Source organism: Protopterus annectens, chromosome 1.part1 (assembly GCF_019279795.1).
Source record: "Protopterus annectens isolate FY-2018-M chromosome 1.part1, PAN1.0, whole genome shotgun sequence".
Lineage (NCBI taxonomy): Eukaryota > Metazoa > Chordata > Ceratodontiformes > Protopteridae > Protopterus > Protopterus annectens.
This window is the reverse complement of record NC_056726.1, coordinates 1,038,141,797-1,038,163,191: the sequence shown is the minus strand read 5'-3', so window position 1 is coordinate 1,038,163,191 and position 21,395 is coordinate 1,038,141,797. Positions and strand designations below refer to the sequence as shown.

General features: G+C 40.8%; 1 protein-coding gene across 2 annotated transcripts in view; it reads right to left on the bottom strand.

Moving 5' to 3' along the window:
* LOC122808829 (zinc finger protein 300-like) overlaps window positions 1–21,395 on the bottom strand; it is a 422,300-nt gene that overhangs the window by 351,134 nt on the left and 49,771 nt on the right. For both annotated transcript variants that reach the window (XM_044079919.1, XM_044079911.1), the window contains exon 2: window positions 12,624–12,750. In XM_044079919.1, the coding sequence (XP_043935854.1) occupies window positions 12,624–12,750 (127 nt within the window). The remainder of the gene's footprint in view (window positions 1–12,623; window positions 12,751–21,395) is intronic.

Genomic DNA, 21,395 nt, shown 5'->3' with positions numbered 1-21,395 from the left:
TGATCGATATACAAGAATTTTTTATTGGTGTCCCAGAGGGTGTCAAAAAAAACCCTTTCCTTCCATAGGGTACCAAAATCATGAACAACACCATGGGTATAATGTGAATCAGTATAAACAGCAAAAGATTTGTCTTTGGCCATTTTACATGCATGCAAAAGTGCCACTAATTCCGTGGCTTGTGCGGAAGTGCCAGGCGGTAATTGTCCAGTTTGCAAAGCATGAGATGGCGAGCAGACTGACCATGCAGCCTGAAGTTCGACAAAAGTATTTCGTAAACAGGATCCATCCACAAAAAGAACTAAATCAGGATTAAGCAAAGGAAAGTCTTGCAAATCTAATCTAGGAGACAAAACAGTGTTTACTACAAGCACACAGTCATGTGGTTCGCCCTCGTCACTATTTGGAATGAATGAAGCAGGGTTTAGTGGTGGGCAACGTGTAATGTGAGTAGCAGGATTACTTAATAAACTTAACTCATATTTAGTGAGGCGAGCATTAGAAAGATACTGAGTCTTTGTTTTTAAGAGTAATGCTTGTACCGCATGAGGTACCGGTAATATAGTGTCATGCCCTAATGTCAATGGTGCTGCCATATCTATCAAAACAGCAGCGGCTGCTACTGCATGCAAACAGGATGGGTAGCCAGAAGCAACATGATCTAACTGAGTACTGTAGTATGCTATAGGTCGATAGCCTCCTGTGCGCGCTTGCGCCAGTAGGCCCAGGGCAGTTTTATTTATTTTGCAACAGAAGAAAACAAAGAGTTTGGAGTAATCTGGGAGTCCCAGGGCAGGTGGGTTAATCAATGCCATTTTAGTAGCCTGAAAGGCGGTTCCATGTTCAGGGGACCAAGGCAGAGGGTCTGTGACCTCCTTTTTTAAAAGCTGTAACAGAGGAGCCGAAATTTCTGAAGAATTGGGCACTCACTGTCTACAATAACCTGCTAGGCCGAGGAATCCCCTGAGTTGTCTCTGAGTTACAGGTCGGGGAGCAGTCTGAATGGAGGTGATTCTGTTTGGAAGGATTTGACGTGAACCTGTGGAAATGATATGTCCCAGGTATTGTACATTTTCTTGAGCAAACTGCAATTTGGATTTATTTACCTTAAAACCTCGTTCAGCTAAAAATCTTAGAACTAGAAGCGAGTCTTCTATACAAGACTGGGTATCTTGTGAAGTGATGAGAATATCTTCTACATACTGAACTAATACTGAATGTGGTGGTAACTGTAAATCCTGCAGGTGTCTATGCATCACTCTAGAAAACAAGGTTGGAGATTCTACATACCCTTGAGGTAGCCGGGTCCAAGTGTACTGTTGGCCCTTATAAATAAATGCAAACAAATACTGACTATCTGCATGTACTGGGATAGAGAAGAAAGCTGGTGAAATATCTATAACCATAAAACAACATGCTGTAGGTGGGATACAGCTCAGAATTGTAGCTGGGTTTGGTACGATTGGGAAAACAGGCAAGACAGCTTTATTGACTTCCCGCAAGTCTTGCACAAATCTGTAAGCTTGTTTACCAGGTTTCTTTACTGGTGGAATTGGGGTATTACATGGACTTGTTGTAGGTACTATAATTCCTTGTTGCAGCAGGGCAGAAATGATGGGGGCAATACCAGATGTGGCCTCTACCGTCAAAGGGTACTGGGGTACCTGAGGTAACTTTGCTCCAGGTTTTAAGGTTATTTTAACAGGAGTGGCTGAAATTAGAAATCCAACATTATTATTATGAGTGGTCCATAGATGAGAGGGTAATGAGGTTAAATGCTTATTCTTGTCGAGGTCAGACTGCATATACATTGTTTGCAGAGTGACATTTTCATCTAAAGTAGCCAAAATACTATCTTGTTTGTCTGAAGGTACTTGTAAATATACTCATTCAGCAGTACAGAAGATAGTTGCTCCCATCTTACAGAGCAAATCTCTTCCCAATAAATTTAACGGTGCTGAAGGTCCTTCTAAAAATGCATGATTGTCTTGCAACGATCCCAAAGTCACTGGGACTGGGATGGTTTCAGAATATTCAATAGGGATGCCAGAGACACCTACCTCTCTGGTTACGTTATTGGAGAGGGGGACATTTATTGCTGCTTCACCGGCTAACATGGATTTGGATGCCCCAGTATCAATCAAGAAGGGGTACGGTTTATTTTTGACAAGTAACATAACATGTGGTCCATCTTGATCCACAGGTATGAAAGGGCACAACTGCTGTTGTCCTTGCTCAGGGAACCTTCATTGTGATGATTGCCGATTGGATGGAGTCCAGTTAGAATTCCACTGAGGTGACGTATAAGTGGGTGGGGCAGGTTGCTCAGCCAGATACGGACATTCGTTTCACCAGTGGCCTACTTGGCCGCAATTAAAATACTCTGTTTGATTTTGGGGTGTGGCTGATCGATCTTCCTGCCAGTTTTGTCTGTTATGGTTTCCAGCCCCTTGGCATCCACCTCTCCCTCTTCCCCATCCACGTCCTCCCCATCCACGCTGTCCAAATGCAGTGCACATATGAATGTGCGCTTTAACCAATTTCTCTCGTAAATCCTTTTTTTCCTGTGCTAAGTGGTCGGAGAGGTATTGCACTTGTGTAACTAATTCGTGCAATCCAAGACTAGGCCAGTTTAAACACACTTCTTTTAACTTATCTCGTACTTGTGGGCGTAACCCATCTACGAAAGCAGCCGACAATCCACTTTGTGCCGGCCCTTCGGTGGGTTCGGGGTACCCAGAATAAGCCTCAAAGGCTTCAGTGAGACGATTTAAATACTCATCCATGGGTTCCTCTTCTTTCTGAAGTATTGATTCGATTATGGACCAGTTGGGTCTGGGTGGAACTATTATTGTGATAGCATCTACTAAACGCTGTCTAACCATTTCAAACTCATTATCTCCACGTGAGTCATGTTTCTGAATCGAAGTAGGGACATTGGCATGGTCCCATATCTGTTTCATCAGATCAGCCGGTATGGCGTACTGTAGGACTACCTTAACTTCTTCTTTCGTAGGATTTTATAAACAAATAAGTCCTGCCAGCACACGCTGGAATTTAGCTGGGTTAGTACGAATGGGCAGTAATGATTTAGTAATGGCTTGAAAATCAGCCGCCGACCACGCCCTAGGTACTACAATGGTCGGTGGTTCCTGTGTACTTCTAGCATGAGCCGGGTTAGGTACCTCCCTCAAAGGTAACAATCTGTCGTCGTCTGACGACTCCGACCCTGAATCTGGATTAAATTTATCTGGTCCAAAAGACCCGTCCCCACTGTCCATTATAGCGAGGAACTGACCAAAAAGTGTTTGTCAGTGTAAATGTCATTTTCCTTTACCTTTATAGTAGGGTTTAGCTTTAAAAAACATTACAGCTTTTGCTTCTTTATGAGTCTTATTAGGAGTTTTTGGTCCCTTTTTTCTATTGCTTGTGTCTGGATCTGAGTCACTAGATTGACTATCCACTGCTCATTTTCTTTCATTAGAGTTTGGGTCTTTAGTGGTGGAATCTGGCTGCTGTGCTTCCACTCCTTGTTGAGCGAGGGTGGGCTGATACTGCGGGGGTGCAACTGGTGGTGCAGTTAGTGGTGGGGGGAGCCAAGCATTATCGTCTTCCGACGATTCAGTTATCTGTAATTTAGCTAATTCCTTCACAGGATAAAGCCCCTTAAAGGGTGGGTCCTTCAAACATTTACCATTTACTATATCTAAGTTACTAGCAGTTTGTTGTAATTCTTTCAGTTGCTCTTTTAATTTCTGCTGATTATCCTTTAAACTTCTAATAACCAAATCCTTTTCTCTTTCTTTTGCCTCTGTCATCCAATCATTAAATGCTGCCCAGCACAACCCTGGTATTCTTCTCCCTTTTCTTCTTAATTTCCCTTGGAGATTTAGCAAAATATTTTTATTAAAACTACCATTCTCTGGAAAGGCGAGTTTACCATCGTCCTCAGTGAGGGCGACCCACTGACTTATAAACATACAACTGTCCCGGGACACATGAAAAAACATATAACCAGCTGGTGTACCTCTTTCTGGCTCTTTGATGGTTTCCACACTCGCTCCCATGTTCACATGATAAGCTATTTTGTATTTTACAGATGTAGCTGTGACATTTTGTAAACGTTGTTTTCCCCACTCTCGTATCGCCTTTCACTCTTATGTCGCCAGTGTTTCGTTTTATCCCACTCTCATACTGCACAATCAATAGCAGAGAAAAAAAGAGAAAAAAAATGCATGCCACTTACCTCAAACAACTGAATGAGAGGAATTATTACATTTCTATAAGATTATCAATACCAAATTTGTAAAGCATGCAAGTACAGGAAATGAAAGAAACACTGCTAGAACAGAAAATTCTGTCATGGGCCCTTTTACTAGCAGTACTTTGTTCAATTCCCAACTACCGCAGCCGTTGTCAATTCAGATCCAAGTAAACAGCACCAATTGTTGTGTTTGCATTTTTTCCTTAAATGAAGACAAGACATTTCTTCCTCTCTTTCAGTGGTATATATTACACACGTGTGGGAGCCTATTGGAAAGTACCAGGGAGACTCCCCGAACAAAGGAATGCATAAGCTTATATGCTGGTGATATTGCTGACAGTACAAAAATATAAACTAGACCAATTAAAATAGTACAAAAGACAATTAACCAATCAGTGGTTTACCCATAGGCTTGAAGCAGTTCACATTACTACGTCTCTAGGCAGAGGAAGAAAATCGGATACACTTCCATATAAGGCACATTTCTGCCATCTGACAAGCTCTTGTTTTTCAGTACTTTTCCACTATTCACAGTTTACTTAATAGTTCACAGTTCAAATCAATGCATACAGGTTCTCACATACTCAATCTTCTTTGAACACATGCTTTGACCATTCATATTCTACATGAGGTTGTGACTGAACAGGGCACACAGATGTGGTGCCAGTTCACTTTGTAGTTCATGTAGAACACATCCAGGAATATTATAGGGTCCCATGGAAGCTGTATTTTTGGCCTTGGACAATGCAGCTTTAACCTGTGCTGCAGTAATGTTGGGTGCCTGGCATTCTTCCAGTATTGTGATTGGTCCTTTGGGGGGAGGGTAAAGTTGGCATGGAATCTGTCAGCCAGTATGTTTGCAATATCTGTTGGCTCAGTATAGGAGGTACCATTCTTCAGTAACTCAGAGCAAATCTGGGTATTGCCATGGAGGCTCTTGATATAGCTATAGAAGGCTTTGTGATTGCTTTTAGTGTCTGCCACAATTCTGCCTTCATAGCTGGCTTTAGAGGTTTTGATGAGAGATCTCAACCTTTTGTTGAGGTTAATAAGGGAGTTTTTCCAGTCTTGGGACTTCACCTTTTTCTGCAACAGTTTCTTCCTTCTGTTGTAGAGTTTATTAATGGCAAGACACCACCAAATTGGCTTCCTTTTTTTGGAGGAGAGCGTCTTGGTCCTGTTGGGTAAGGCTAGTTCCATGCATTTATGTAAATGTTCTTACAGTGCATTGGTGTATGATTTGGCAGGCATGCAGCTATTTTCCATTGGCATGAGTGCCGTGAAGTTAGTTACCTCTGTTTTTAGGAGTCCAAAGTCAGCTTCGGAGAAGTTTTTCAAGGTGGTTACTTTTGTGGGGGTTGTGGGTGAGATATGATTTCCATTGTGATTAGTTTAAGTTCGGATCTGACCGGGGAGGGATTGATTATTGGTGTAGAGCAATGGTCGCACATGTTAGTAATAACCAGGTCAAGGATGTTGCTTCCTCTAGTGGGGGTCAGAATGAGATGGTCCAAGGCATTGGAATTGATAAATTCCAGGAAGCGTTGGGCCAATGTATTGGTGCTTGAGTAGTTTTCCCAGTTGATGGAGGGGTAGTTAAAGTCTCCTAGTAAGAGAGTGCTTTGTTGGACCTTGATAAATTCCAAGGTATGTAGGAACAAGGAGTGAGAGTCTAGTGATATGGTTGGGGACCTATAGCAGGCTATGACCTGGATCACCATCTTACCCAATGTTAGTTGTACCTGAAGTATCTCAGATGCATTATGTTGGGATACTAGTCTGGAAGTGTGCATATCCTTTATGAATATGGAGACACCACTACTTTTGGAGCTTTGGTCCATGATTCGGGGCCAAAAGGTGTGGAATGAGTTATAGCCTGGTAGTGCAGGGGTGCTTTCTGCTGCTTTACACTAGGTCTCTGTTACAGCACAAATGTCGATGTTCTCCATTTTGAGGAGTGTTTTGAGTGAGTGCATCTTAAGATTTAGACTTCTTGCGTTGAGCAGCATGACCCTCAGATTGCATTTATTTATAGTTGTTATGGTGGTAATTTGGTATTTGGAACACCCCCTAAAAAAGGCACTATAGGAGTGGCAAGAATCTTAACCAGTACCCGGAATCCCAGGGGTGACAGATGCAGGTCATCTCTGGCAAACCATAGAGGTCTGTCAATCATGTCATCCCAAGCAGACAGATACTGGATCCCCTTAGAAAGACACCAGAAACTTAGCCGATTGTTGAAGTCAATCATTTTTTGTTTGTACTGCGATATCATTCTGATTCTGGGTGACAGTAGGATACTGCTCAGGGCTAGTGTCACACCTGCCTGGGCAACATAGCTCCACCATATCTCTTTTCATGTAGTCCAGAGAGGTGCACCTCAGGTCATTCACACCCTTATGGACAATGACAAAGTCATACTTGTATTGTTGTGGAGTGACCCGAGTGCGTGTGTTATGTGTCAGATTCTGGCACCTGATAGACAGCTGACTGTTACCTTCTCCTTATTTAACCTAGTGAGTGGGACACCTGTGTGCCTCACTATTGAGTCACCTATGATTAGTGTACCGGGCAAGGTGTTTAGCCTTAGGGGCTTAGGTTGAGGGGCACGCTGTGGAGGTAAGCTATGTGTCCTATGGTTTGTGCTGTGTTGTGGTGATCAAGTGCGTTTCTGTCTTGGAGGTCTCTGCTGTCTGAGTAAACTTCTATTGACAGCCTCCACGAAGGTGGGTGTGTGGTTTGTGTTTTTATGTGAGAGCTGTGATAGTGGTGGTTCTGGAGGGCTATGTGTTCCACATGGTGTGGTGCAGGTGTTGACCTTCTCCTCTTGACCAGCTAGTTCGGTCTTGGCTGGAGAGTGCATAGCTTCCAGTTTGGTGATATAAGTGCATCTCTCACAAGTCTGAGTGTTGGGAGGTAAGAGGAGAGGGTTGTCTGTGTACATAAGACAGTTGCTACATTGCCTCAGAAAGCCCAACTGTACCAGCTTAATAGCAGAAAGTACAGGGAACTGCCATTTAATCATGCCAGAAGGGGGTGGTCATAACTACTAAGCACTGCAGCTATTTCCATGAAGAACGATTAGTGCTGATCGCACTTAGGTGTGCTACAATAATTGCTACAAAAAACCTGTTGGAAGTGCAAAGCGATTAGGCTATTTGAAGTGCAATAGAGAAAGAACTAGCAAGATCTAAGGGAAAAACTGAAGAGCAGACTTTCTGGTACCAGTAATAGTTTAACTCAGCTCGGCGCTGCTGCACGGAGCTTAAACAAGAGCAACCTTGTGAAAACGCGGGCTTTTAAACCAGAAAGTTGAAAGGGATGGAAAAACTGCCCGAACGGCCAATAAAGTACAACTTCTGGGCCAGAAACCACACCTCTTGTGAAAGATAGGCTACCTAGTGCTTACCACGCCCACCGATACGCTAGAAGGCTTCCCTCCAACACAGAAAGGCTTGGGGGGCTCAGAAGCTTACAAACAGTCCTTAGATACAACAAATCTGTATCTGGACTAGACTAGTTACAGGAAATGTGGGAAACAAGAGCAAATACAGGCTTTTAAACCAAAAAGTTGAAAGGGATGGAAAACTGCCAAAAAGGCCAATAAACTACAATTTCTGGGCCAGAAACCACTCCTCCTGTGGTAGATAGGCTACCTAGTGCTTACCACTCCCACTGATAAGCTTGAAGGCTTCCCTGCATCACAGAAAGGCTTGGTGGTGCTCAGAAGCTTACAAGCAGTTCTGGATATAGCAAATCTGTATCTGGACTAGACTAGTTACAGGAAAGCAGCTAAACAGCAGTAAAAACAATTCAAATGCAGTGCAAGCTAGCACACTTGAGCGTGTAGCAATATTAAAGCAAATACAGTTTAAATAAATGCAATTAAATTTAAAAAAACGATTAAAACAAGTGCAGAAAGCAGTAAATTAGGAAAATAATTAAGTTATGAACCTGCAGAACAAGGCCAGTTAAGGGGCATAGATCCCGAAAGCACAAAAAAAAGTGTCAGCAAGCCAGAAGTTGCTTAAGAAACATCCTCTATGTGCATAGAGCCAATCAAAGAAATCTGTGTGAAAGAAGGATGTTACAGCCTATCAGTCCTTTTAACTGGGGTCAAATAACTAATCAATGGAGAAAATAAGAAAGAACCTTCAGTATAAAACTTGACTTCACACTGGACATCTGAGCAGACATGCTATTATAATCTCAATCTTTATCGACAAGGCCCATGTATACACTGTTTTCCTTTGTTGTGTTATAGCCACTTGTAATGTTTGAATTTTGTAGGTTAGAAATACCTAGCAATTCCAAATGCAACAGACAGAAACCTACAGCTTTTACATGTTTTCTTTACATAGAGAGCTAAATTAAACAAATATACATACGACATTAAATATTCATACAGTCATTTTATTAAGCAACTCTAGCAATCTATTGGTCTGACTATATTTTTTTGAGTTTCATGGAACTATATTTAATGGCTTTTATTTGTATATCCTACCATGATCAAGCAAATATATACTGTAAAAACTAGGTGATGAGTAGATAAGTAGTTTTGTGTGTGTGTGTGTGTGTGTGTGTGTGTGTGTGTGTGTGTGTGTGTGTGTGTGTGTATATATGTATGTAATAACCAAAAAACGGAAGGTGCAAAAAGTCACCAATAACCACAAAAAAGCACCTCAGATCCAGGAATGTTGTCACGAACAGTTTCATAACCACACAGATGTAAACGCTGAACAGAGAACAGATAACGTTAACAATATTACACAAAACGTTTTCGTCTTCAACTTCATCAGATAAAATCACCCTCCTGAGCTCACCTTTTATACTTGTATAATTAACAAACATCCAATGACAGTACAGTTCCAATTAAATAATGAGTTTTAAAAATATACTAATAAAATACTCAACATTCTTGTATACCATACCCTTAAATAATGAATATAATATAAAAGTAAAAGTTGCTTGTACTAATAACCTTGTCATATTAGTTAATAATAAAATACATTATAAAAAATCCCCTCCAGTAGTGTTTGTCATTACAAATAATATCCCAAACAAACAAAATTCTCATTAAATGTTTCTGTTTATATTATTGTAAAATTCATCAAAACACACTGAAATATGTAAAAAATGTTAAAATAGTGGACATATACTTATAACTTTGCAGACCTCAATTTCAGTAACGGAAAGAGGGAAATCATGTCATTAATACCCGGAGGTCTGTTGGCTTCTAATATTATTTGCCAATATAAGTTCCATAAATAAATGTAACATAAATGAATTAATTTTATGTTGGAAAGAGTGAAAGGAAGTTCAAGCAAAGAATTTATGAGCACCTTTATGACATCAGGACCAAAAAAGAAAATAATGCATTATATAAACATACCAATATATGTAAACTAGCAGAATTTAAGTTCTTTGTTTTAGAAGCTGTGTTTGTTGACCCTAGGGGTGGGATGTGGGAAACGCTAGTAGAATACAGAGAATTATACTGGCAAATAATATTAGAAGCCAACAGACCTCCGGGTCTTAATGACATGATTTCTCTCGTTCAGGTACTGAAATTGAGGTCTGCAAAGTTATAAGTATATGTCCACTATTTTAACATTTTTTACATATTTCAGTGTGTTTTGATGAATTTTACAATAATATAAACAGAAACATTTAATGAGAATTTTGTTTGTTTGGGATATTATTTGTAATGACAAACACTACTGGAGGGGATTTTTTATAATGTATTTTATTATTAACTAATATGACAAGGTTATTAGTACAAGCAACTTTTACTTTTATATTATATTCATTATTTAAGGGTATGGTATACAAGAATGTTGAGCATTTTATTAGTATATTTTTAAAACTCATTATTTAATTGGAACTGTACTGTCATTGGATGTTTGTTAATTATACAAGTATAAAAGGTGAGCTCAGGAGGGTGATTTTATCTGATGAAGTTGAAGACGAAAACGTTTTGTGTAATATTGTTAACGTTATCTGTTCTCTGTTCAGCGTTTACATCTGTGTAGTTATTAAACTGTTCGTGACAACATTCCTGGATCTGAGGAGCTTTTTTGTGGTTATATATATATATGTATGGGTCTACTTTGAATGATCGAAATTACAAAACTTTGAATCTCATATGGCCGGGACCATATGATCGAAGTTTTGTAACTTTGAACCTTCAAAGAAAAAAACAAATTAAAGCATATTTATGCAGGGGGGAAAGGGCCCCCTGCACCCCCACCCCCCTTTATTAATACATACCAACTACAGCAAGGAAAAGGGAATATTCCCATTCCGTGCTGTAAGGAGATCTCTGTTTATGTGTTCAGAGTTTTAAAACTTCGATCATATGGTTTCGGCCATATCAAATTCGATGTTCTGAAACTTCAATCACTTAAATGGAACACACACACACACACACACACACACACACACACATATATATATATATATATATATATATATATATATATATATATATATATATATATATATATATATATATATATATATATATATATATATATATATATATGTGTCTGTGTGTATGTGTGTGTATATATATATATATATATATATATATATATATATATATATATATATATATATATATATATATATGGGTCTACCTCAGAAGATCGACAGACCATTTGATTGACATTCATTTGGTCGACAGCTCATTTGGTCAAAAACCAGTATTCGAGGCACATAACAGGGATTTGCCACCCTCCCCAATGTTGTCTGACCCTGGAGTTGGTATATATAGTTAGGGGGGTTGTGGGGGTGAAGCCCCCTGCCTATTTTCATTTAAAATGTGTAGTTTTTGTTGTATTTTCATGTTTATAAATGGTAATAGGTGGGGGGCTTTGCCCCCCACACCACCCAATGTGGGGGCTGTGCCCCCCACACCCCCCCTATCTATATATACCAACTCCAGGGTCGCACAACATTGAGGAGGGGGGCAAATCCCTATGTGCCTTGAATGCTGTTTTTCGATCAAATGAGCTGTCGACCAGAATGAATGTCAATCAAATGGTCTGTCGATCTTCTGAGGTAGACCCATATATATATATATATATATATATATATATATATATATATATATATATATATATATATATGTTTTTTTTTTTTTTTAAGCTATATTAGAAATAATAGTTTGATTTACTTTTTACTATACATTAGTAGGTAGTGTATTGTCTAATTTGCTGTCAGAGCTTCTACAATTGATTGGATAGCTTGTTATGATGTCATAATTGGAATGAGTCTCTGATTTGCTCTCTGGATTTTAAAGAGTGGGTGTTAATCTGTGTATTTTTAAAGTCTGATGAAGCATTGAGGTTAATGTAAAAGTACTTACTAAGGTATAATAAAAGATTTTTTGGTTTATTTCAAATAGCTCTGTTTGTAGTCACTCAGTTTTTATTCTGGTCTGCGTCTTGCATACTGGTGTGACAACTGCATCCCAGCTGTGCAGTTGTTTTTATTTTTTGATCTTTAAATACCTGCCCAATTCATCATCTTTAAAAATGTCCACACAATCAACTTACAAAATACCACTCAGACATAAAGTTTCCCCTTATTTTCTTATCCTCCAGTAAAGCCAGTTGTTAACCAGTATTCACCAGATGGCCATAAATGTCTACAGTCTCTTCTCAAACTGTACCGTATTCTTGTTTTAATGGCTCATGGCATCATACTGTCCCCTCAATAAAGCCCCACAATTATTGTCTAAGCTTCCATTTGTCTGGCTTTTCAGACTAACAGACCTGATAATGTCTTAAATCATACTTTACCCATTCTAGTGTAGGCCCAACATCCTTCACACATTTCATGGTCATCTCCTTACCACTACCTTGAGCCCTAAACTGAGCTGTACCCTCTAAATCATTCTCACTTCCGGTCTCTAGGCAGCACACACTCTAGCACTCTTGTATTTTGCTCACTTTCTACTTATTCAATATCCATCATCACATTATTGATTGTTTACTACTTACTTCTATCAAATTTGTGTCAATTAATTAACATTTAGAAATTACATCAATTTAAATCTTAACATATATAGCAAATGAAAGAAACATCCAACCATGCAAAGCACTGTGAGATCTCTCTCTCAGCACAGCTTCAGATTTTGTGATGAAATTAGGGAATGCTCTCTCGTTTACTTTTTCCTGCTGTGATGTCAGCTGCATCAGTTTCCCGTGGAATCCCACCAGCTAAGCCTGCTTTTTTTCTTTCTAGGAGTTAGGCAGTTACTTACTACTTTTCAGTATTTGGACCTACTTTATCAGCTTCTTACACAGCTCTGAAACAAATGCACTGCTGAATACTATGGCATCGCCCTTCTTACCTAATGACACCATGTTCTCAAAGTTCTCCATCATCACCTCTCGGTGTAACAGTTTCTCCTCTTTGTTCAACATGTTCCATTCTTCTCTTGAAAACTCAACAGCAACATCTTCAAATTTTTCTGGCACCTAAAAAAATGATACATTTTTACTTACTTATTGTATAAACTTTTCAACACAAGCAAGTCATAGTAAAGAACTGTTATCTAAGTTGCAGTCATCAATTATCTTCCATTCCATCAGTGATTACTCTGTTCTTTTCAAATTCCTATATGAAAACTGAGTTCAGCTTATTATGTGACAATGATAAAGTACTTTTTTCACACTGCAGTGCACAAAAAATTGAATACAGCTCGATCACTAGCAATGACAAATGATTTGTTGCATTAAACTGTAACTAATGTAGTCTAAACACAAACTAATTATTATTCAAGTATTTAAATAACAAAGCCTAGGCATTATATAAAGTAAAACATAAAAAATACACACAACATAACCAGAGGTAAGCAATAGTGAGAAAAACTGCAAGAGAAAAAAAATGAGAGAGATTAATTAATTATTACTCAAAATTTCAACCACCCAAAGGTGGTGGATTTGCATCTGTGAAGTTATAAACAGACTCTTCTAAACAGATGGAGTCCTGCTAAAGGAAGATTTGTAATCACTGACCATAATCATGGATGGTAACGGATTCCATGCGACAAATGCAACATGCACAAAAGGTGGCCTACCAGATAGCTGTCCTGCTAAAGGAAGACTTGGAATCATTGACCATAATCAGGGATGGTAACGGATTCCACACGACAAATGCAACATGCACAAAAGGCAGCCTACCAGAAAGCTGTCCTGCTAAAGGAAGACTTGGAATCACTGATCATAATCAGGGATGGTATCAGATTCCACACGACAGATGCAACATACACAAAAGGCAGCCTACGAGATGTTTCAAACCGAGCCCATGGAACAGCTGTCAGCTGCCTGCCTGATAACCTAAGGTGTCCGATCACTGTATAATGCCTCAGTATCTCATTAACTACACAGGATCCTGATTGTGAGGGGCACAGTAGGTGGTCACAGAACTATGCACCTGCTGCAGATATGCCAAGTCACCATCCAAAATCCCAAAGTACATAGTACAGTAATCCAGGGCAGAGGTTACCAGTGTGTATGAACCATTGTTGCCAAATCAGAAGATGGTTTCAAAAGCTTATTCTGAGCTATATTCTTCAGATGGATTTAAGAGGTGTTGCTGATATCAGACATCTGGTTCTTAAGTGTAAGCCTGTAATCAGGAACCACTCCGAGATCCCAAATAAAAAGTACAGCTGTGTACACTTACCATAAATGTAGATGTTCGAGTGTATTCATTGTTGAAGTCATTACATTTGGGTAATCTGCCTGCAGGTAGCCCTCAGCCGGCCTATATATGAAAGTCTTGGATCCCTGCATCGGATGCTGTCTCTTCTTCCATGACGTCAAATCGTCAAGGGTATAAAACATGCAGCCGACGCCATTACATCAGTTTTTCTTGCCCCAGATGTCAGGTGCCCCCATAATGGGAAGCAATTATATGTTAGGTTACACCTCCAACAAAAAGCAAATACACCAGAAAGCTGAAATACACTAAACAAGAAGAAAGGTATAGCCAAGAGAAGTTAGGGGGCTGGAGGGAGGGTAACCAGGACTGCAACAGTGAATACACTCGAACATCTACATTTATGGTAAGTGTACACAACTGTACTATGTTCTTCGTGTTTCACTGTTGCAGTCATAACATTTGGGTAGAATCCCAAAGATAAGGAAGGGAGGAGGAAGTTAGAGAGCATTAGGACCAGCTACTAAGCCCTACAAGACTGCAGTGACAATACCAGCTCTGGATTTAGAAAAAATAGGCATGTGGTAATGCTTGGTGAAGGTATGTACAGAGCTCCAGGTAGCAGCTTCTAGGATGTCCCTGGTAGGGACACCTCTGAGAAAGGCTGTAGAGGTAGATGCAGCCCTGGTGGAATGTGATCTTATCCCCTGTGGGGTAGGTTTTCTATGGTGCTTATAGCAGAAAAGAATGCAAAGGGCTATCCACTTAGAAATGGTTTGTTTTGAAATGGCCTTCCCCTCTGCCCCTGCAGCAAAGCCAACTAGCTGCTGTTCATATTTTCTGAGAGGCTTAGTCCTGTCCAAATAAAATCTAAGTTGTCTGTGCACGTCCAAAGAGTGCAGTATTCATTCTCCTTTGTTCTGTGGATTAGGGAAAAAGTAGGCAAATGAATGGACTGATTAAGGGCCACACTGAAATAAATAGGACATGCTGGAGGGACAGATTCATAACCCAGAGGCTCCCTTCACTCTGGAATAAAATCCCAGTCCAGGTTAGGCAGAGTCCCTCATTGACTCTCTTCAAGAGGAATCTTGATGAGTGGATGGGAGATCGTAGGTTTACCCCGGGTATCACTTCTGTGTCACTGTTAGACAGAGGCACAGTATACTAACCTCGAAAAAGGGCATAGCAAAATAAATTTAAAATCGGTGGCGAAAGCCAAACACATTCTGGCTAGGCTTATAAATGCCCTAGGGCAGATAGCCTAGTATGAACCTATGAACCTATGAACTAGACACCACCTTGGGCATAAAGGAAGGATTGGTCCTGAGGGACACGCCATCTGCATGGAAGATGATGAAGGGCTCCACTGCCATGAGGGCCTGTAATTCAGATACTCTTCTTGCTGAAGTGATGGCTAGAAGGAAGGCTGTTTTCCAAGAAAGAAATTTCAACTCTGCAGTTGCAGCTGGCTCAAAAGGAGGTAGAGTGAGCTTTTCCAATACAAAGTTAAGGTCCCAGGATAGGGTAGGGGCTCTCCTGGGTGGTCTTAAATTTTTGGCCCCTCTGAGGAATTGCTTTAGCAAGGGGTGAGAGAAGAGGGGTGGTTCAATATTATAATGTGCTGAAATGGCAGAGACATGAATTTTAATTGACGAGAAGGTTAATTATCGAAGAATATGCGCTAAGCTGGGCACCCCACTGCTTAGGCCTGTGAGTACCTTGAGACTGTAGCCTAGGTGGTCTACTGTTCCTGGGATTGGACTGAGAAGGGCTGGAAGAGACAGGAAAGGACCAATTCTTAGAAGGCCAATGCCTACTAAATCTGGGAGGCTGTAGTTGCAGGAAATCTTTAACAGTTTGCATAGATTTAGCTTTTTCCTCCATCTTTTTAAGGACTTCTTCTGCTTTGTTGCCAAACAGGTGGTCTCGGTTTAAGGGAGCATCCAATAATTTAGCTTTAACATGATCTGGCAAATTTTGCTCCTTAAGCCAAGCATGCCTTCTAAGAAGAGATCCAGTGATAGCAGCCCTGCAAGATGCTTCTACAGAGTCAAAACCACATTGCAAAGTACGTTTATCAACTTGTTCAGCAGAATGCATTAAATCCTGTAATTCTTTATTTTCAGCACAGTCAGGAACCAACATCATTTTCTGTTTAAGTAGTCCCAAAATATGCTGCTGATACTTTACCATATGAAACTGGCAGTTTAAGGCCCTAATGGCCAAAGTAGCAGAAGTGTATACCTTCTTACCCCATCTGTCCAAGGCCCTGGAATCTCTATCAGAGGGGGTAGGGTTTTTGGCAGTAGTAGCTTTAATGCCTGTAGGTCCTTGGGAAATGGTCTTTGGATCCACAGTAGGATTCTTGAAAAGGAACTTGTGAGAGTCAGGTACTCTGTAATACCTGTCAGGTTTCCTGGGAGCTGAAGGTAAAGTGTCTGAGGCCAGGCTAGATTCCGAGAAGGCATCATCTACAATGTCTAGGACAGGAGGGATAGCTAAAGGCCTGTGTTGAGGGAGGAGTAAGAATTCCCTAAGCCTCTTTTTGGAGTCAGAGTAATTCTGGCTTTCCAGCGGAAATGCTTCCAAAGAGTGTGCAAGGTTTCACCAAAAGAAAAATCTTCTGGAGGGGAAGCAGAGGGAATAGAGTCCTCTGCATCAGAATCCTCATAGGTAGAAAAGGGCAAGTCCTGGTAATCAGAAGAAACAGAAATTTCAGAATCCTGATCAGAAGAATCAGAAGGAAAATCAGTTCTAGGTCTCTTAGAGGGTGAGGGCTGGCTTACCCTAATTAAAGTAATAAGGTCTTCAGCCATTCTTATCATTTGTTTTTTAGGCATATGGGCCTGACCATGAGGTTTGGATGTCAGTTTTCTAGGCGTGGGTTGAGTTTTAAGCCTTGAAGAAGAAGAAGATGGAGTTGGTTTGAAATGCAAGTCAGTAGGCCTGAATACACCCTCAGAAGCCCGTGCCTGCACAGTGGCTCTGGACCCATCCAAGGTAGAGAGATCCTCAGGTTCTATGGTCGAAGAAGCATCTCGCGGCATACTGGACTCTGAATGGGTCTCAGTAGACGCCTGCGAATCTGAAGTAGCAGGTATCAGGGGCTGTGAAAGCACCTCACTGAATACCAGTGAACTGGTGACTAGCTTAACGAAAGCGTCGTCGGCAGCTTTGGACCTATGCAGTCTGTCTCTGTCTTTATCTTTACGTTTTTTCGGAATGTCGGTAGTCGGATGGCTTACAGAAGCCATTTCTGGATAGTTAAACTGAGTACCAAAATAATTTGCTGCAAAAATGAACCAATGAAAAATAGTTCAAGGGTTGAATAAGGCACAAAACTGACAGCGAGGGTCATCGTGGTCTGGGCCTTAGCAAGGAATGCAGTACGAATGAAAATCTTTATGAGGTATTTGCTTTCCACAGGTAATACAATTGTTAATTTTTACTGACATCGGTTTAGAGCAAGAAAAAGGATCCCCAATGGGGTACTTAACTTTTTTGAAGACTTAGGTTCTGAAACTCGAAAATGAAAATTTCAGGAGTCGGCTGACTGGCACTTGCGAACTGCTTCTGCTTCAGGCACTGCATGGCAAGAAAGACTGATGTAATGGCATCGGCTGCATGTTTTATACCCCTGACGACCTGACATCATGGAAGAAGAGACAGCATCCGACACAGGGATCCAAGACTTTGATATTCAAGCTGGCTGAGGGCTACCTGCAGGCAGATAACCCAAATGTAATGACTGCAACAGTGAAACACGAAGAACATCCACAAATTCAAATCCATTTTCCCCACAAGTTATCAAGAGAAAAAGCAGGGAAGAAGACAAGGATGAACAATAGCATGAAAAAAGAATGGTCTCAGTTTTCACTGAGGTAAGCTTAAGACAATTAAGCCTTAGCCAGAGTACAATATATAAAATTCTCCAAGTGTAGTAAACTCAGGCACAGAAGCCTGAATACAGGACAGATAGCTGGATATCAACAATATAAGCATGATAATAAATAACTCTACCAATTATGACTTTCCTACGTGGTGACATGTATACTACAAATAATAAGTGAGACAAGCTGTAACCCTGTGACACTCAGCACTCCAGTAGTGATGTGGCAGATGAATTGTTACAAGAAATCACTCTTTGGAAGACGACCAAAAGTAAGACTTACTTCTCTCTAGAACAGTGGCATTAAAAAAGGAATGATGCTTAGCTATCAAAACCCACCAACAGATCCCAGGAGGACTAAATGCAAATAGAGATCACCATCAGCAGATCTCTCTACTGAAGGTCACTGTATACTTGGTTTATACCTAAAATCAGACTATCAAAGGTTTAAAAATCAGTAAGCAAACTACCTTCTCAATAACCCTCCCAATTAGGGAAAGGTTAGAGACAGGGCAGTCATTTTCCAGAAATTTCATAGGCTCATAAGTTACTAGGGTAATAGCCCTAGGGCCCTTAGAAGCCTAGCCATGATATACCCATGTTTCAGTCTAGACCAGGAGATATAGTAAATATTTATACACACCTCTGTCATCAGCACCTCCTGTCCCTATCAAGGAGGGACACAGGTGCAATCCCCGGGGTAAATTTGTGGTTACCCATCCAGTTGACCAAGTTACATTTAAATAGTCATAGAGGAGGTCTGTTTAATATGAATTGGGAGTTTATTCCAGAGGAGTGGCAACCTTTGGGAGACATATCTGCCTCTCCAGCATGTTCTGCTTATGTTGCAAGCTATGTTAAGGTCCTTTAATTGAGTGAGTCTTTTCCCATTAGACTTGCGGCAGGGTCCAAAACTGCTCTGTAGGCCAGGCACACATCACCTCTAAGCAGTCTATATGACACAGAGTAAAGTGAAAGTGATTTCAGTCTGTTCACATACAGCATGTGCTAAAGACCCTGAATTTTCCTGGTGAGAAACCTCTGGGTTCTCTCCAGTTGCTGCAGGTGTCTAGTGATGAACATGCAAAAGGGAGCACTGTACTCTATTATTGGTCTGATGAGAGACGAGTATAGAGGTGTTTTAACCTCCTGTGCTCTCGAGGTAATGCCTTTTCTTATGAGATGAGCAAAGTAGAAGTACTTCCCCATGACTGTGGACACATGCTGATCAAAGTTGAGGCAACTATCAACCTGTGTTCCTAAATCTCTCACCACTGAGTTTGTATTTAGGGTGTTATTGTTGCTAGTGTAATTTGCAGGGACATCTCCCTTACCAAATGGGATGGTAATGCATTTTTCTTGCATATAGTTTCAGACCATGGCTTTTGCACCAACAATTTGTCTGTGTGAGCCATTTTGTAGCATGTAGAGTTTGTTTGGCGATTCAATGACTGCCCCCAGTTTGCAATCATCAGCAAACATTGTCAACCACAGACCATCAGCTTTTACCTGAACTTCTGAGAAATAGATCCCAAATAGTAGAGGACCCAGCACCGATCCCCATGGAACACCACTGGTGACAGGTCTGCTGGAAAAAGGAGGAATCCCCAACTTTGACTGACTGTGTTTGATCAGTCAGTCAGACAGTTAGCTACCCACCTAACGACGTATGGTTAGATCCCCAGCTGGGTGAGTTTGTCTATGATGCCAAAGTGGGAGATGGTATCAAAGGCCTTGGCTAAGCCTATATAGGCAGCATGCACTGATTTGCCTTCATCTAGAGCTTTCGTGACATTCTAGCAAAATTCTAGTAGATTTAACAGGCATGATCTTTCCTTGACAAAACCAAACTAGGATGGGTCCAGGGTTTGAAGGTCTCCTATATCTTTTTTTAATAAGGTCCATGATGATTCTCTCCATGGCCTTGCAAATAAGGCTGGTTAAACGTATGGGTCTGTAGTTCCCAGGGTCGGTTGATGGACCCCCTTTGTGTAAGGGGATAAAGGTTTCTGTTTTCCATTTGGTTGGCACAAAGCCATTGCTTAGCCTGTGGTTGAAGAGGGTGCCTAATGGTTTCGCCAGCTCATGCTTTAGGCCATTATGGACGCAACCTGGGATATTGCTGGGAGGCCGAGTTCTTGGCCTTGGAGTTATGACCTGCTCCTTGGAGATACTAGGTGGAAAGCAGGTGATAGTTAAGCTATTGGATGTGATTGCTGGGGACAGGGGGTGAAATTTTCACTGAACTTTTTAGCCAGTTGGCTATTTCTGCAGGTTCAGTGAAGATGGTACCATCCTCAACTAACTCTGCGCAAATCTGGGCCTTCCCATTTAAATTTCGGATGTAGCTAAAGAATGCCTTACTGTGGATGCTAACTTCATTTCATAGTTTTCTTTGGAGAATTTTACAAGATATCTAACTTCCCTGTTTAAGCTGTGGAGGGTGTCGTTCCATTGCTGAGACCATTCCCCTTTACTTTTGAACAGCATTTTCTTCCTCTTATTGTATAATCTATTTATGCTGGATGTCCACCAAGGTGGTTTGTTTTTTCTTGAGGACGTTGTTTTGATCCCAGAAGGTATGGCTGAATTAATACAATTGTACAGGTGTTTATACAGGGCATTGGTGTATACCTCAAAATAGGTATCCTTATCATCAATAGGGATGGGGAGGTTGAAGCTATTAATGCCTTTGCTTAGCAGACTAAAGTTTGCTTTAGTGAAGTTTGTTAACCTGATACTCTTGTTGGGGGTCAGGTATGATGATTAATTTGAATGTGGCTGATTTTTGATCAGATTTTACCAGGGAGGGGCCCACACAAGAGGTGGTACAGTGATCTCCCATGTTGGTGAGTACTAAGTCGAGAACCTTTGTGCCCCTCATGGGGGTGTGCATTATCTGCACGAAGGAGTTAGAGTAAAAGTCCAGGAACCTTTGGGCAAGAATGTTTGTACTTGTATAGGATTCCCATTTCATTAAAGGGTAGTTGAAGCCACCGATAAACAGAGTGTTTGGCTGTACTGTGAGTTACTCAAGTAGGTCCAGGTAAGCAGTGTGGTTGTCATGGTTCATGGTGGGGGACCTACAACTAACAATGACATTGAGGGGGTCTTGCCTACAATTGGCTGCACTTGGAGTAACTGTAGGGTGTCGCTCTGTCTAACCCGTCTTGACATGCATTTATCTTTGATGAAGGTGACACTCCTCCACCTTTGGTTCTTCCATGTTCATTTTGTGGTCTGAACGTGTTGAAGGCATTGTAGCTTTGTAAGGCTGGAGCACTTTCTGAGGCCTTAAACCATGTCTCAGTAATTGCACAAACATCAACACCTTCCAGAGCAAGGAGTGCTTCCAGTGAGTACAGTATCTGATTTAGACTCTAGCATTAAGCAGTAAAACCTTAACATTGTCTTTAGAGTCTATTTTTACATCAGGAATTTTGCTCTTGTGACATTGCCTAAAAAAGGCACTATGGGGAGGCAAGTACCTTTGCCAGTAACTGAAAGCCAAGAGGTGACAGGTGAAGACCATATCTAGCACAGCATCGTGATATATCTACCATACCA